The following is a 12,082-nucleotide window of genomic DNA, read 5'->3' as shown; positions in this document are numbered from 1 at the left end:
GTTATCCAGCAGCCCCCGTCTAACCACTCAGGTCCTTAGACGCAGGGGCTGTGGCCAGAAAGAGCCACGCGGAGGGGAGAGGGGGCAGGGGAACCCTGGAGTGTGGAAGGGACTCTCCCTGTAGTTGCTGGCTTTGAAGGTGGGAGAAGGGGCCATGACCCCGGGATGGGGGTGGCCCTAGAACCCGGGCAGGCGGAGGGAGCAGAGCCCAGGAGGGCGGCCGCTTCGGGGACACGGTGGGGCTGGCTCAGCGACCCGTGAGATAACTTGTGGCACGCCAGCTGCGGGATCTGAGCGTCTATACTGCCGCCGCAGGAAACGGGTTCCCCAGTCCCTCTGCCTGCCTGGGCGTCGGGGGATCCCACGCCCTCACCTCCGTGCAGCAGAGACAGACACCACGAGAGAATCCTGAGCCAAGAATGAGCTGGGGGGCGGGGGGGGGGCAGCAGGGAGTCAGCCCGGGCCAGAACACTCAGGGCGCCTGGGGGCCCGGCCGGCGCGCGCGCTCTCTCCCTGCCCGTGACCGCGGTGGCAGGCACTGCGATGACAGGGGGGTCGTTGTCTCTGTCTGAGTCCTTGAACGTCTGAGTGGGAAACCCCGTCTTGTCAACCCCACGGAGGCCAGTACATGAGCAAGAAACAGGCTCTCCTGGTGTCCGGCAAGCCTCGCCTCGCCTCAGTGGTGCAGGGGAGCCTGCCTGCTGTTAGCTGAGGAGGGGAAGGAGCCAGGTGAGCAAGTGCAAAGGCCCTGGGGCAGGGTTTGCTTGGTCTGAAAAGGAGCAGGAAGGCGATGGTGCTGTCGTGGAGCCGGTGAAGCCGCCACCTGGGACGCCGGCTCGTGGTCCCGGCTGCTCCACTTCCGGTCCGGCTCCCGCGAATGCGCCTGGGAAAGCAGCAGACGACGACCCAAGGGCTTGGGAGACGCGGATGAAGCTCCTGGCTGGGTCTGGCCCAGGCCTGGCCATGGCAGCCATTTAGGGAGTGAACCAGGAGATGGAAGCGCGAGCGCTCTCTCTCTCTCTCTCTCTCTCTGCCTTTCAAATAAATTAATAAATCAAGTCAGAGATGCGGTGGGAGGAAGGACCGAATCTGAACGCTGAGGCCAAAGACTCCTGCTGCCGGGAAGCCCTCACCCGGGCCCAGCCGGAGGCCAAAGGCCAGGTTCCGGCTCCGGCTCCGCGCGAGGAAAGCCAGCCACGTGCAGGAGGGCGGCTTTCTCTGCCTAGCACCCAGTGACGTCATCACCCATGCCGACTCCTCATTGGCCAAGAGCTCCGCTTTTCTCCCCTTGAAGCAACAGGATTGTTCTCTGGGTCCAAACATGCGCCTTGCTCTGGGGGTCCCTCTCAGTCGCTCCCCTGGCTGGGGCCCTCGATTTTGAAACCGCTGTTGATCATGGGTGTTGGGCAAAGGTCAGTGTGGCAAGGAAGGCCCCAGGCCACAATGGCCGTCCGTCCCGCGGCCCTTGCTGCTTCCTGCTCTTCAGCCCACCCCCGCGGTGCGGTGGGAACAGAGGTCCTGGCACCACGTGACGCCGCCACTCCGGGGCTGGGTGGCTAGGTGACCCCATCAGAACCCTCACCAGAGATCCCCTGAGTCTCTTTCTTCCTTTCTCAGAGACTATCCTGAGAGCCCACCAGGAACCCCAAGTTCCTAAATGTGGAACTTTCTGGAAATCTAGACCGGCTGTCCCTTCCCTCCTCGAATTTCCCGCCTTTTCCAGCCACGCCCCTCCTCCCGCTTTTGGCCTATCGGCAGGCAACACACATCTGCCCAGCACCCAGTGATGTCAGAAGAGCTCTTTCAGCGGATTGGCTGCTCTGTCAGGGGCGCTGTCCTCGGCTCTTCATCTCCTCACTTAACTCTAGGCCTCCGCTTGCCCCTAGGGATTGTCCCAGCACCCATCACGGTCTCCGGGCGAGATTTCTCCAGAGTTTGAGGCTTTATTACGGGGACAACTTTGCGTGGGTCACAGGTGGAACGAGGGGCTTCGGGGACCAAAACGCCCTCATGCACGTTCCCGCCTTTTGGGCGAAGCGCCTCGCGCCTGCGCAGAGCCGGCGCGCGCGGCGTGACGTCAGCGGCGTCAGGCGGCCCGGCTGCTCGGCGTCGCCCTTAAGTTCCTCGGTGGGCGCCGCGGGCGGCAGGGGCTGGGCTAGGGGCCCGGCGTGGGGCTCGGCGTCGGGGGCCGCAGGCCGCGGCAGCCCCCGGCGCGCTCCTCCTGCTGCAGGCGCCGCAGCGGCCGGGCCCATCGCGGCCTCCAGGGCAGCGCGAGGCCGTGGCGGTCGAGGACGAGGCGCGCGGGGTCGGGGGCGTCGGCCGCGCTGCCCAGCAGCAGGTAGTCGGTGCCGGGCTGCAGGCGCAGGCAGCCGCAGGCCAGGTCGGCGTGGGGCACCCAGGCGTCCTGGGCGCCGCGGCGCAGAGGCCGCGGCCGCTGCTTGTACACGGCCAGCACGCGCACGGCCAGGCGCCGCCACGCCGGGCCCGCCGCCTCGGACGCCAGCACCTGCGCGCGGAGAACTGCGGGGGAGGGGTGCGGTCAGGCCGCGTGGGGAGGAGCGGGGTCTCTGACCGCTGGAGGGGCGCTGGCAAGGCGGGGAGGGGCTTATGGTGCACGGGGCGGAGCTCCACGTGCTGTCGGAGGGGCCGTGGCGCTCGGGTGTGTTGGGGGGACTTTAAAGGTGGGGGCCGTGGGGGCTTCCATGATAGAAGGGTCCGGGGACAAAGCCAAACAGGGGTCTGCAGTCCAAGGGGGTCAGGAGTGGAGGTCTTGGGAAAGAGGCGGAAGGGCCCTGGGCTGTATTTGGGGGGGACCAGAAGGAGGAGGTACTAGTAAGAGATTCAGACAGTGTGCGTTCTGAGGGGGCTGGGGGAGACAGCGTCGCGGGCTGGGCTGCCTGGCTGGGTCTGGGGGGCAGGAGACCCCTGGGTGGGCGCCTGTCTGCCGGGTTAGGAGCTGGGGCCCAGGGTATTGGGCTGGTGTACCCTGGGGCTGGGCGAGGAGTGGGGCAAAGGCTCGGATACCTGGGACCCAGAGGGAGGCAGAAAGGGGCCGAGATCAGCAAGGCCTGGCCAAGGACCGGAGGATGGACGAGGAGGCCGGGGAGCCTAGCCCGCCCCTCCCCGTTTGTCCTGTGTCCCACCAGCAAGGACCCTCTGGAATCCGACCCCCTTTCCCGAGGAGGGCTGGCTTGGAGGCGGGGTGCAGCCCCCCGACCCGCGGGGCGCCCGACACTCACTGAAGTCCAGCCGGCAGAACCTCGCGAGGCTCATGTGGACGCTGCGGTCCGAGACGTTGCAGTAGTTGTGACACTGAGGGTCTGGGGAGGGTCCGGTGGTCTTCAGTCGCCACCTGAGGCCTGGCGCGTGCCCTCTGCCCTGCCCGTCCCCGCACTCCCATGGGGTGCCTGCACCCTTGGGACTGGGCCCAGCGGGTGGCTCCTGTCCCCCGACCTGGGGACTCAGTCAGCCGTGCCCCTGCTCGAGGGTCTCGTGCCCGCCTCTTACCAGAGCTGTAAGCACCGGGGGTGGTGGCAAGGGGGGTCGTTGCCTCTGGGATTCCTGGGAGACCAAAGGAGAAGTTTTGTCTCTTCGCCCCCCACCCCAGGAAGCTAGGCCTCGAGCCGCCACCCCCACCCCCCGGAGGCCCCCAGGCCCTTCTTCCCCTGGTCCCTGGGGCTGTGGACCCGCCCCCTTCTCTTCCAGAGCCAGTAGCCCAGCCCTTAGCCCCCTCCCCCAAGCTGGGCAGGCAGGGATTTCAGTCCCCGCTTCCTCGAGGACCCCAGACTCAGCCTCTGGCTGCTGCTTCCAGGGCCCAGCCCCCCTGCACACCTGGGACGCTCCTCTCCCGCCCCACTCAGCCCGCGGCCCTGTCCCCCGGACTCACGCTGGCAGGGCATCCTGGGGGAGCGGCTCTGCTGGTAGCCAGGACCACAGCGGTTGCACGTGGGGCCTGTGACCCCCAACTTGCAGGAGCACTGCCCGCTGGTCTGGTTGCAGGCGCCTCCTACGGCCCCGATAGGGTGGCACTGGCAGGCTGCATGAGGAGAGGAGCTGGGGTGCGGGGGGTCTGAACCCAGATGCCCTCTTCCAACTCCACAGCCGCCTCCTCCCTCAGACCCAGGGGTCCAGCCCAGCCCTCCTCCCTCAGACCCAGGAGTGTGGCGTGGCCACCTTTCTCCCTGGACCCGTCTGCACACACTCACCCCTGCAGGCCTTGCGGCTGGTGATTGGCTGGCTGGGGTCCCTCCAGAACCCCGGCTGGCAGTAGTGGCAGTGGCGCCCGGCCGTGTGGTGACGGCACCGCTCACAAACCCCCCCGCTGCGGCCACCGGACAGCCTGAACAGCTCGGAGTTGAAGCGGCAGCGGCGGGCATGCTGGTTGCAAGAGCAGGCTAGGACAGGTGGGGAGGGGTGCGTCAGGGCCCGCTCCCCAGCCGTCTCCCCCTGCCCTACCCTCGGGAGAGGAAGTACAGTGAGGGCGCTGGGTGATAAGCTGGGTCCTAGACCATCTCCGTTCTCATCCTGTCCAGTGGACGGGGCGGGGGCGGGGCTGTGCTTGGAGGAGAGGAGCCAGACCCTGCCTCTGCCTCTGTTGTGTGCCGTGGGCGGGCGACCCCCGGGTGGAGCGTGTTTCTCCGCGGCTGTGGAGTGGCGTTCCTGTGTCCGGCAGGAGGCTCACGTGAAGGAAACGGCGCGTGGCCCGGCGCCCGGCACAGAGCAAGTCTCGGCGCGGAGCGCCTTGCACCGCATCCTCATGGCGATGGCCCCTTGAGGACCGAGGCGCTGAGGCGCCGAGAGGGGAAGTCCCCTGCCTAAGCTGGCGCAGCCCACGTTTTCCTGGCTGTCTAAGGCAGCCGCCACAGACAGACTCCAGGCCTGCCCCGGGGCTCCTGCGAGCCCAGGGCGGCAGGAGAGGCCGATGAGGGCGCCCGCCTGGCCGCTCTTTAGAGAGACCAGGGTTAAGGGATCTCTGACTCCAGGGGCGTGAGAGGCCCAGGCTGCCAGTCAGTCCCTGGAACCCCGAGGAGCCGTGGGATGGGCTGACACTCCGAACTGGCCTCAGTTGGCTGCACGGCCTCTCCAGGGTTTCTGTGGCGGGAGCGGTGGTAGAGCGCCTCAGGTCATCCCTGGGGGGGTCAGCCTTTCTGTTCTCCCCCCGCCTCGGGGCAGCCTCACCGACGACCCAGAGCCTCCACCTCAGTGCCCAGCCCGGTCTGGGGACACCTGCGACTCTCCAGAGGAGTGGGCTCCCGGGCCTGTCCACGCCCGTGACGAAGGCTACGCGTCCCCCTCCCTCACTGCCCTGCACGGGCTGGCTCAGTGGTGGCGGGCAGAGTGCCGGGAGGGCGGTGCCTCCGGGGAAGTCCTCGGTGGGGGTGAGAATGGGGTGTGGTGTGAGGACCCCTCTGGTGTCCTTCGTGCCGGAGGGGCAGGGGGTCAGCGGGGGGCCTCATGTCGCTGTGTGTGCACGTGTATGTCAGCATTGCACACACCTGTGCTTGTGTATGTGTTCACGCACGTCAGTGTGTGCATCTGGGCGCTTGTGACTGCACGTGTGCGTGTGTGCGCTCGTGTACCCACGTGTGCTCGTGTGTACCAGCACACACACGAGTCTCTCTGTGTAGCAGAGTTACCGCCTGGGGTCTAGAACACACTCCCACCTTCTCTGGAGGGCCGCGGCCGGGATGGGGCTCCCAGTGCCTGTGCGTGGGAGCCCCGAGCAGGGAGAGGGCGTTGGGCGGCTCCTGGGGCCCCCTGTCCACCTGGTGGCCCAGTACGTGGGCAGCATGCAGGGCCATGAGCACAGTGCCAGCACTGCCCTGGCTGGCGGAGGCCTGGGTGCCGCGTGCCCTGGGCCCCCCCTTCCTGACCTGGCAATAGGGACAGTGTTTTCTCTAGGGAGCCTGCTTTCATGCCAGGCCCCGCACTGGGCTCTAGGGCTTTGTGTTATTGGCTCGCTGAGTTTGCATGTCAGTCTGTAAAGGAAGTGCTGCTACTGTCCCCACTGTGCAAGGCAGGAACTGGGCACAGAGAAGTCGCGTCGCTGGCCCAAGGCCTCAGAGCCAACAGGCAGAGGAGCAGGGTGCAAGCTGAGGTTCGAGGCTGCCCTCCTGCCCTCCACCCCACAGGACGAGCGGAGACCCCAGAACACGGCTTCCTGGGCTCAGATCCTGGCCCTGCTAATGCGGTCATGGTTTGTCCTTGTGCAAGGGATTTTTGAACTCGAGCATCCGTCTTCCCATCTGTAAAATGGGCCTGGTGATTGTCCCTGCTCAGCACACAGGTGGCCCATAAGTCTGCGTTTCATAACTGAATGCTTTTCCCATGGGGCTGTTTGGAGGCGTCAGGAGTCGCTGGCTGCCTGTTCCCCTAAAACTGTCCAGTCAACACCCCCAAGCTCCTAGCAGGCCAGGCCCTGGGCAGGGTGCTGGGGTCATTGTCATCCTCATCACTGCAGGCAGCCGAGGGGGTGAGGAGGCTGTGGGGGAGTAGGGGCAGCCAAGACTGAGAAGAGTGGGGAGGGAAGAGGGCACCCTGCCGCCACCGTGGGGACCAAGTGCCCAGGGCTAGGCCAGTGTCAGGGGGGAACAGGGCCCAGCACTCACGCAGGCAAGGGTGAGGGTGCCGGGGCGTGGCAGGCCGCCAGGGCCAGTCTCGGTGGGATGGGCGGCAGCTCTCGCACCCGGGGCCGGTGGTGTGATGGCGGCAGCGGCAGCGTGGGGGCTGGGCGCGGGCGGCACAGCGGGCGGCATGGCCATGGCACTGGCAGCGGCCTCTCACCCCAGCCGCAGCCAGCCCCGCCCAGCCCCCCACCTCCACGCGGAGGTGACTGGCCACCACCCTGGCCTTAGGGCCCGGTGGGGAGCGGAAGGTTACCCTCTCTGGGCCCCCTAAGGCCCCAGACCAGGCAGGTCTGCGCCACAGCAGCCTCCAGGGACCCCCAGCAGCCCAGGCGCCAGAGAGGACGAGAGCCGGGGGTCCCGGGGTGCAGAAGCGGAGGCTGACAGATGTCAGGAGGAAGGGGCCACCCAGCGCCAGGGTCAGGCTGCCATTGCAGATGGCCCTGGGACTGAGGCCCGTCCCCTGCGAGAGGGCGCAGGCCTGCGGGCAGGAGGCTGCTGTGCCCCTGGCCAGCTGGGTCACCGGTGGAAGGCAGAAGCGGGGGCGGCCCCCTGGGTCATAGCATGGGTCCCCCGCGGCCTGGCCCAGGAGGAGCAAGAAGGCAAAGGTCACGGTCATGTCACGGCAGGGCCCGCACCTGCAGAGAAGAGGCGGCCAGGTTGGGACCGTGGAGCCCCCGCTTCCCACCCCAGCCCTGCCCGAGCCCCCTCGCAGCAGCGGCTCCGAAGCGAGGAAAATAGTTCCATCTGGGGAGAATTACTGTTTACATAACCCAGAGGGGCAGGAACGCAAGCGAAATCGAGAATTCTGCCTGAACTAATCCGTAGCTTAGCACCCCAGAGGTATCCGTCAGTGTCGAGGGCAGGAGCCCTGGGGAGAGGGCACAGGGGCTGCACCAGAGGCGGAAACCAAGAGAGGGGAGAGACGCAGTCCTGCTGGGCAGGGGAGGGGGCTGCAGACAGGCGACAAAGACACAGAGAAGGGGGCAGCAGCCATGGCAGCGAAGGCAGGGAAGAGGAGACCTGGGCCTAGGGAGGGGCCAGACAGGAAGTCGGGGGTCCGCAGTCCTCAGGGAGGGGGAACCGGGCTCTGTGATTCCTGTGGAGGGCAGGCAGGTGGGCTGAGAGCCGGGCAGGGGAGCTGTGGACAACAGACGGCCAGGGGCCCCCCGGAGGGAGGGCAGGCCTGGCGGTACCGCGGGGGATCAGAGGCGAGAGGCTGAGGCCCCGGCCCACGGGATCAGAGCACAGGCCGTTTCCCACGTGGGGCCCTAACCTTGTTCTCCACACCCTGGGCACGGAGGAGGATTATCACCAAACAGCCCTGCCTCCTCCCTCCTGCCACCCACCCCCAGCCCTCCACCCTTAACCCTTTCCCACCCAGGTGCAAGGCCACAGAGTAGGGCCCCTAACGCTGGGGAGCAGTTCACCAGAGCCCCGTGGGGTCGGAGGGCAGATGTCTGGGTTCCTGCGGGGCTGGGGGTATGAGGACCCTGAGTGAGGTTCCCAGGGCTTCCTCATCACCTCGGCCCCACGTCCTGCCCTGGGCCGCAGGGCCTTGAGCAGATGGTGGGGCAGATGTGGAGGGTGGTGGGTCGGGAGGGAGGGAGAGCAGAGAGGCAGGAAGGGAGAGTGGGACGGGGTGGGTGACAGATGCCCAGCCCCGGAGTGGCAGGAGCCAGGAGGGACTTGACCCTGAGCTGCCCGCCATGTTCCCTCCCCAGCCAGCAGCTCCCAGGGAGGTAGTCACTCAGGACCAGGGACCTTGGCAGCCTCTCTCGGTCCCCTCTGAGGCCCTGGCTCAGAATCTACCCCAGAACCGGTGCCTGGGAGGACACAGTCCGTGTGTCCCCACTGCCATTGCCACGTGCAGCCCAAACAGGCATGCCCCCCCCCCGCCTTCCCCCCAGGAGCCTGGCGCCATTTTGCGCTCAGGCTGCAGGCGTTGGCCAGGCCCTCAGTCCCAGCCTCATTAAGGGCCCCCCCTCCCATGCCCCGTTTCTCTCTTGCGGGATAGTTCAGCGGTGCGACCCTCTGCCCTTAGCACCTTGAGGAACCGGGCTGAGTCCCACAGGGTTTGAGGGAACCCGGAGGCCAGTCCCTGCCCACTGAGGAGCCCATGGCTGAACCCCCAGCCCTTCCCGCGCTGGGCCCCATAAGCCCACCCCTGAGTGAAGGGGCAGCCACCCTCCCAGCAGACAGTGGGCCGGCTGCAGCCCAGGCTTCTGTCCCGGCTCTTGGCATGCACCCCCACCCCAGCCTTCAGGCGCCTGGCGTTGGCCAAACCTGCACCCTGGAGAGAGCGCCCCGCAGTCGGATCCCCGTGCGTCTTCCCGCAGGAGCTCCGGTGGGCTCTCCGGAGGGAGTGGCGAGTGGCTGTTCTCAGGCCCCAGGCTAGTGGGGGTTCTGGGCGGGAGCTCAGAGCCGAGACTGCAGAATCCAACACCACCGCCCCCCCCTCCAATCCCCTCGCCAACCGCAGCTCTGCTCTCCCCACAGGGACCCCTGGCAGCCACACCACCCGGACCCCGTGGGACATGAGAGCGGTCGCCCCTGGCAGTGCTGCCGCCCAACAGCCCCCAGCAAGCTGGCCGAGGAGGCTCCGGGCAGGTAGGATGGGGCGGCCGGGGGCCGGGGGTCCCGAGGCTGGGGTCTGTGCCGCGTTCCCACTCGGATCCTGAGGGTGAGGCTCAGACCCACCACTGGTGGTGGATGAGACGTGGGAGGGGCTGGCCTGGGGCTGGGTCAGGGCCGCTCACGCTGAGATGGGGCGTTTGCCTGACCCCAAACCAGCTCCTCCCCTGACCCGGAGGCTTTTGTTAGCTGTGGGTTAGGGTCAGTCGCTTTCAAGCCCTGGAAGGACCAGACCAGCCGCTGGGAAGCCCGAAGACCCCAGTAGCCTCCTAAGGGGGTAGGGGAGGCTCTGCAGAGAGAGAACACTCGGCCTCGGTGGCTCCAGTGGCCAAGGGAGAAAGCGGGACCCCATAGAGTGAGGCCCTGCTCGGAGGCGGCCTCCACAGCGGCCTGCACGGGACGTCCTCACAAATGTCGCTGTCAGAGTCCCCGTGGCTTTGGGAAAAGAACATTCCCGGCCTGTTTCACGGAGAACAGCAGTGCCCCGGGGCGTGGCATCAGCTGCCGTGCGGCCTGCGGTGCCCAGAGCTGGAGGCCCACTGTCCTGGGGGGTGGACCCAGGTGACCCTCCGGCACCACGATTTGGCAGGAGCAGGGTGAAGATGTCGGATTTGGAAGATGCGAGTTCATGAGGCGATGTGGGATTCGCTGCAAGAGAAAGGGGTGGGGGCGTGGGGTGTTGGGGCTGGGGGCGTCCTACAGGATCCCAGCTCTCATCCAGGCCACAGGCCCTGAGCGAGCGCCCCCTGCAGGAAGCGGGGTGGGTTGTAGACTTAAGTAGCAAAGGGGCTGGGGCCGGCAGGAGGCCCGGGTGTTTCCAGGTAGTGGCCAGCAAAGCTGTAGTCACGCTGGCCCTGGGGTTCCTTCTTATCAGCCCTGAGGGTGCCTGGGGGTGGGGAAGGGAGGGTCGAAGGTTCCCCAAGTTGGGAACTGGGGACCTTTGCTCCCACAGTGCCCCAGAGCGGGGAGGGCCTGCCAGCGAGCCGCCTCTGGGGCTTAGTATGGTGCCACCCCCAGCTCTGGGCTTCACGTGATCACTGGCCCCGTGACCAGGGCAGGTCCCCCACAAGGGTGTGTCTGAGGGGAACTGGGGGGCTGCTGTGCCCCCAGGACTTGCCGGAGGAATCTCGGGCCCTGACAGACTCCGACGGGCGCTGTCTGGGTTCATGTCCAGGCGCTGCCTCTCTGCCCCTCGGTTTCCTCATCTGTCAAAGGTGCCTTCCTGGGGGAGGGGAATGAGCCGTGTCGGCTCTGTCGCGGGGCGGGTGACCCGCACGTTACCTGGCAGCCGGGGCAGGGCCCAGCCACGACCCGGCATTGAGTGTGTCAGCATCCCGGGAGAGGACGCACCAGAGGAGTGAAGTGTACAGAAGGCCACAGGTCCTTTCAGGCCAGGCGTTGTCCCAGGCGAGCTCAGCACATGGAGTTTGCCACCCTGTGCTGGGAAATGTCTGATAAGGAGTGGTGGCGCTGACCGGCCGCCAGCCCCGGCGTTCCTGACCGTGACTTCCGGGGCTGGGACTGATGGACACTGCCGGGAAAGGGGGAGCTTTCGGAATTTAGTAAGCGGAGGCCTGCGTGAGCCCGTGCGCTGCTCCAGCCACGCCCTGACAGTGACCAGGGCCCCCCTGCTCTGCTCGCCTGCCCCGGCTCTGGGACCTGCTGGGGGCTCTGGCTGGCTGGGGAGCTCGGCTTGTCCCCCACGTGGCAGGACCCTTAGGTGGGCGGGCAGTGTGACAGCTTTCCCCAGCTTGCTGGGGGTCGGGGGGGCAGGTAGACTTAATTCACTTTTTTTTTTTTTTTTTTTTTTTTGACAGGCAGAGTGGACAGTGAGAGAGAGAGAGAGAGAGAGAAAGGTCTTCCTTTGCCGTTGGTTCACCCTCCAATGGCTGCCGCGGCCGGCGTGCTGCGGCCGGCGCACCGCGCTGATCCGATGGCAGGAGCCAGGAGCCAGGTGCTTTTCCTGGTCTCCCATGGGGTGCAGGGCCCAAGCACTTGGGCCATCCTCCACTGCACTCCCTGGCCACAGCAGAGAGCTGGCCTGGAAGAGGGGCAACCGGGACAGAATCCGGCGCCCCAACCGGGACTAGAACCTGGTGTGCCAGCGCCGCTAGGCGGAGGATTAGCCTAGTGAGCCGCGGCGCCGGCCTTAATTCACTTTTTAAAAACGGAGCGTTGGCAGTGGGTTTGTCGTCCGCCTCAGTGGGGGGAGGGGTGCTGTCACCCATGCTGTCCCAGCTGCCCTTGGTGGGGACCAGGTGGAGAGCAAGGCGTTCAGGGAGGACCCAGGTGTGCTGAGTTCCTGGAAGGGCCAGATCAATCAAGCGCTGAGGACGGGAGCTGGTTAGGGGCAGGGGAGAGGGAGGGGGAGAGCCAGCAGGGGTGGCAAGGTCCCAAGAGCTGGGGGCATAGCTCCGTTGTTTCACCAGGCCCCAGGGGACCTACTGAGTGGTAGGCACTGGACCTGCCGTGGGCAGACCACAGGATGCTGCGGGTCGGGGAACAGACAGGGCATGAGGCTGTGCTGGGGACTGAGTGGGGACGGCCCAGGTCTGGGTGTGAAGCGTCCCTGCAGGAGGACCGGGTGGAGCCGGTTCACAGCCCGCAGCCTGGTTGCCCCAGGCAGAGTCAGCTGGGCCCCTTGTGGACATGTGGGGTCAGAGGGATGATGGCGAGTGACGGCTGGGGCGGGAGCTCAGAGCCTCCTCGGCTGGGGCGGGCACTGGAAGGGGCCAGCTCCTGACACGGTTCAGCCGGCCCGGGCACAGCAGTCCTGCCCCAGGGAGGTGCTCAAGCGAGCTGAAAACTCCGTCCACGCAGAAACG

At 66.8% G+C, this 12,082-nt stretch overlaps 1 protein-coding gene across 1 annotated transcript; it reads right to left on the bottom strand.

Annotated features, from left to right (window-relative positions):
• Positions 1-2,536: 2,536 nt before the first annotated feature.
• Positions 2,537-8,499, bottom strand: NTN5 (netrin 5). Its single transcript, XM_051840814.2, has 6 exons — positions 7,647-8,499; positions 6,609-7,261; positions 4,206-4,394; positions 3,887-4,036; positions 3,508-3,561; positions 2,537-3,320 (listed from the first exon to the last, which is right to left on the bottom strand). The coding sequence occupies exons 2-6, from the start codon at positions 7,240-7,242 to the stop codon at positions 3,109-3,111; spliced, it is 1,239 nt and encodes a 412-aa protein (XP_051696774.2). The 5' UTR covers positions 7,243-7,261; positions 7,647-8,499; the 3' UTR covers positions 2,537-3,108.
• Between the last annotated feature and the right edge of the window lie 3,583 nt (positions 8,500-12,082).

Source organism: Oryctolagus cuniculus, chromosome 18 (assembly GCF_964237555.1).
Source record: "Oryctolagus cuniculus chromosome 18, mOryCun1.1, whole genome shotgun sequence".
Lineage (NCBI taxonomy): Eukaryota > Metazoa > Chordata > Mammalia > Lagomorpha > Leporidae > Oryctolagus > Oryctolagus cuniculus.
Note: the sequence above shows the minus strand (reverse complement) of the source record. Positions and strands in the feature narration are given on the sequence as shown.

What these genes read in the sequence shown, in the direction of transcription:
- NTN5 (XM_051840814.2), bottom strand. Translation starts at nt 7,242, where the DNA reads ATGACCGTGACCTTTGCCTTCTTGCTCCTCCTGGGCCAGGCCGCGGGG. An exon ending in GCACCCTCACCCTTGCCTGC is followed by an intron (nt 4,395 to 6,608) that starts GTGAGTGCTGGG and finishes CACCTGTCCTAG; the next exon opens with CCTGCTCTTGCAACCAGCAT. An exon ending in CCCCGGTGCTTACAGCTCTG is followed by an intron (nt 3,321 to 3,507) that starts GTAAGAGGCGGG and finishes GACCCTCCCCAG; the next exon opens with ACCCTCAGTGTCACAACTAC.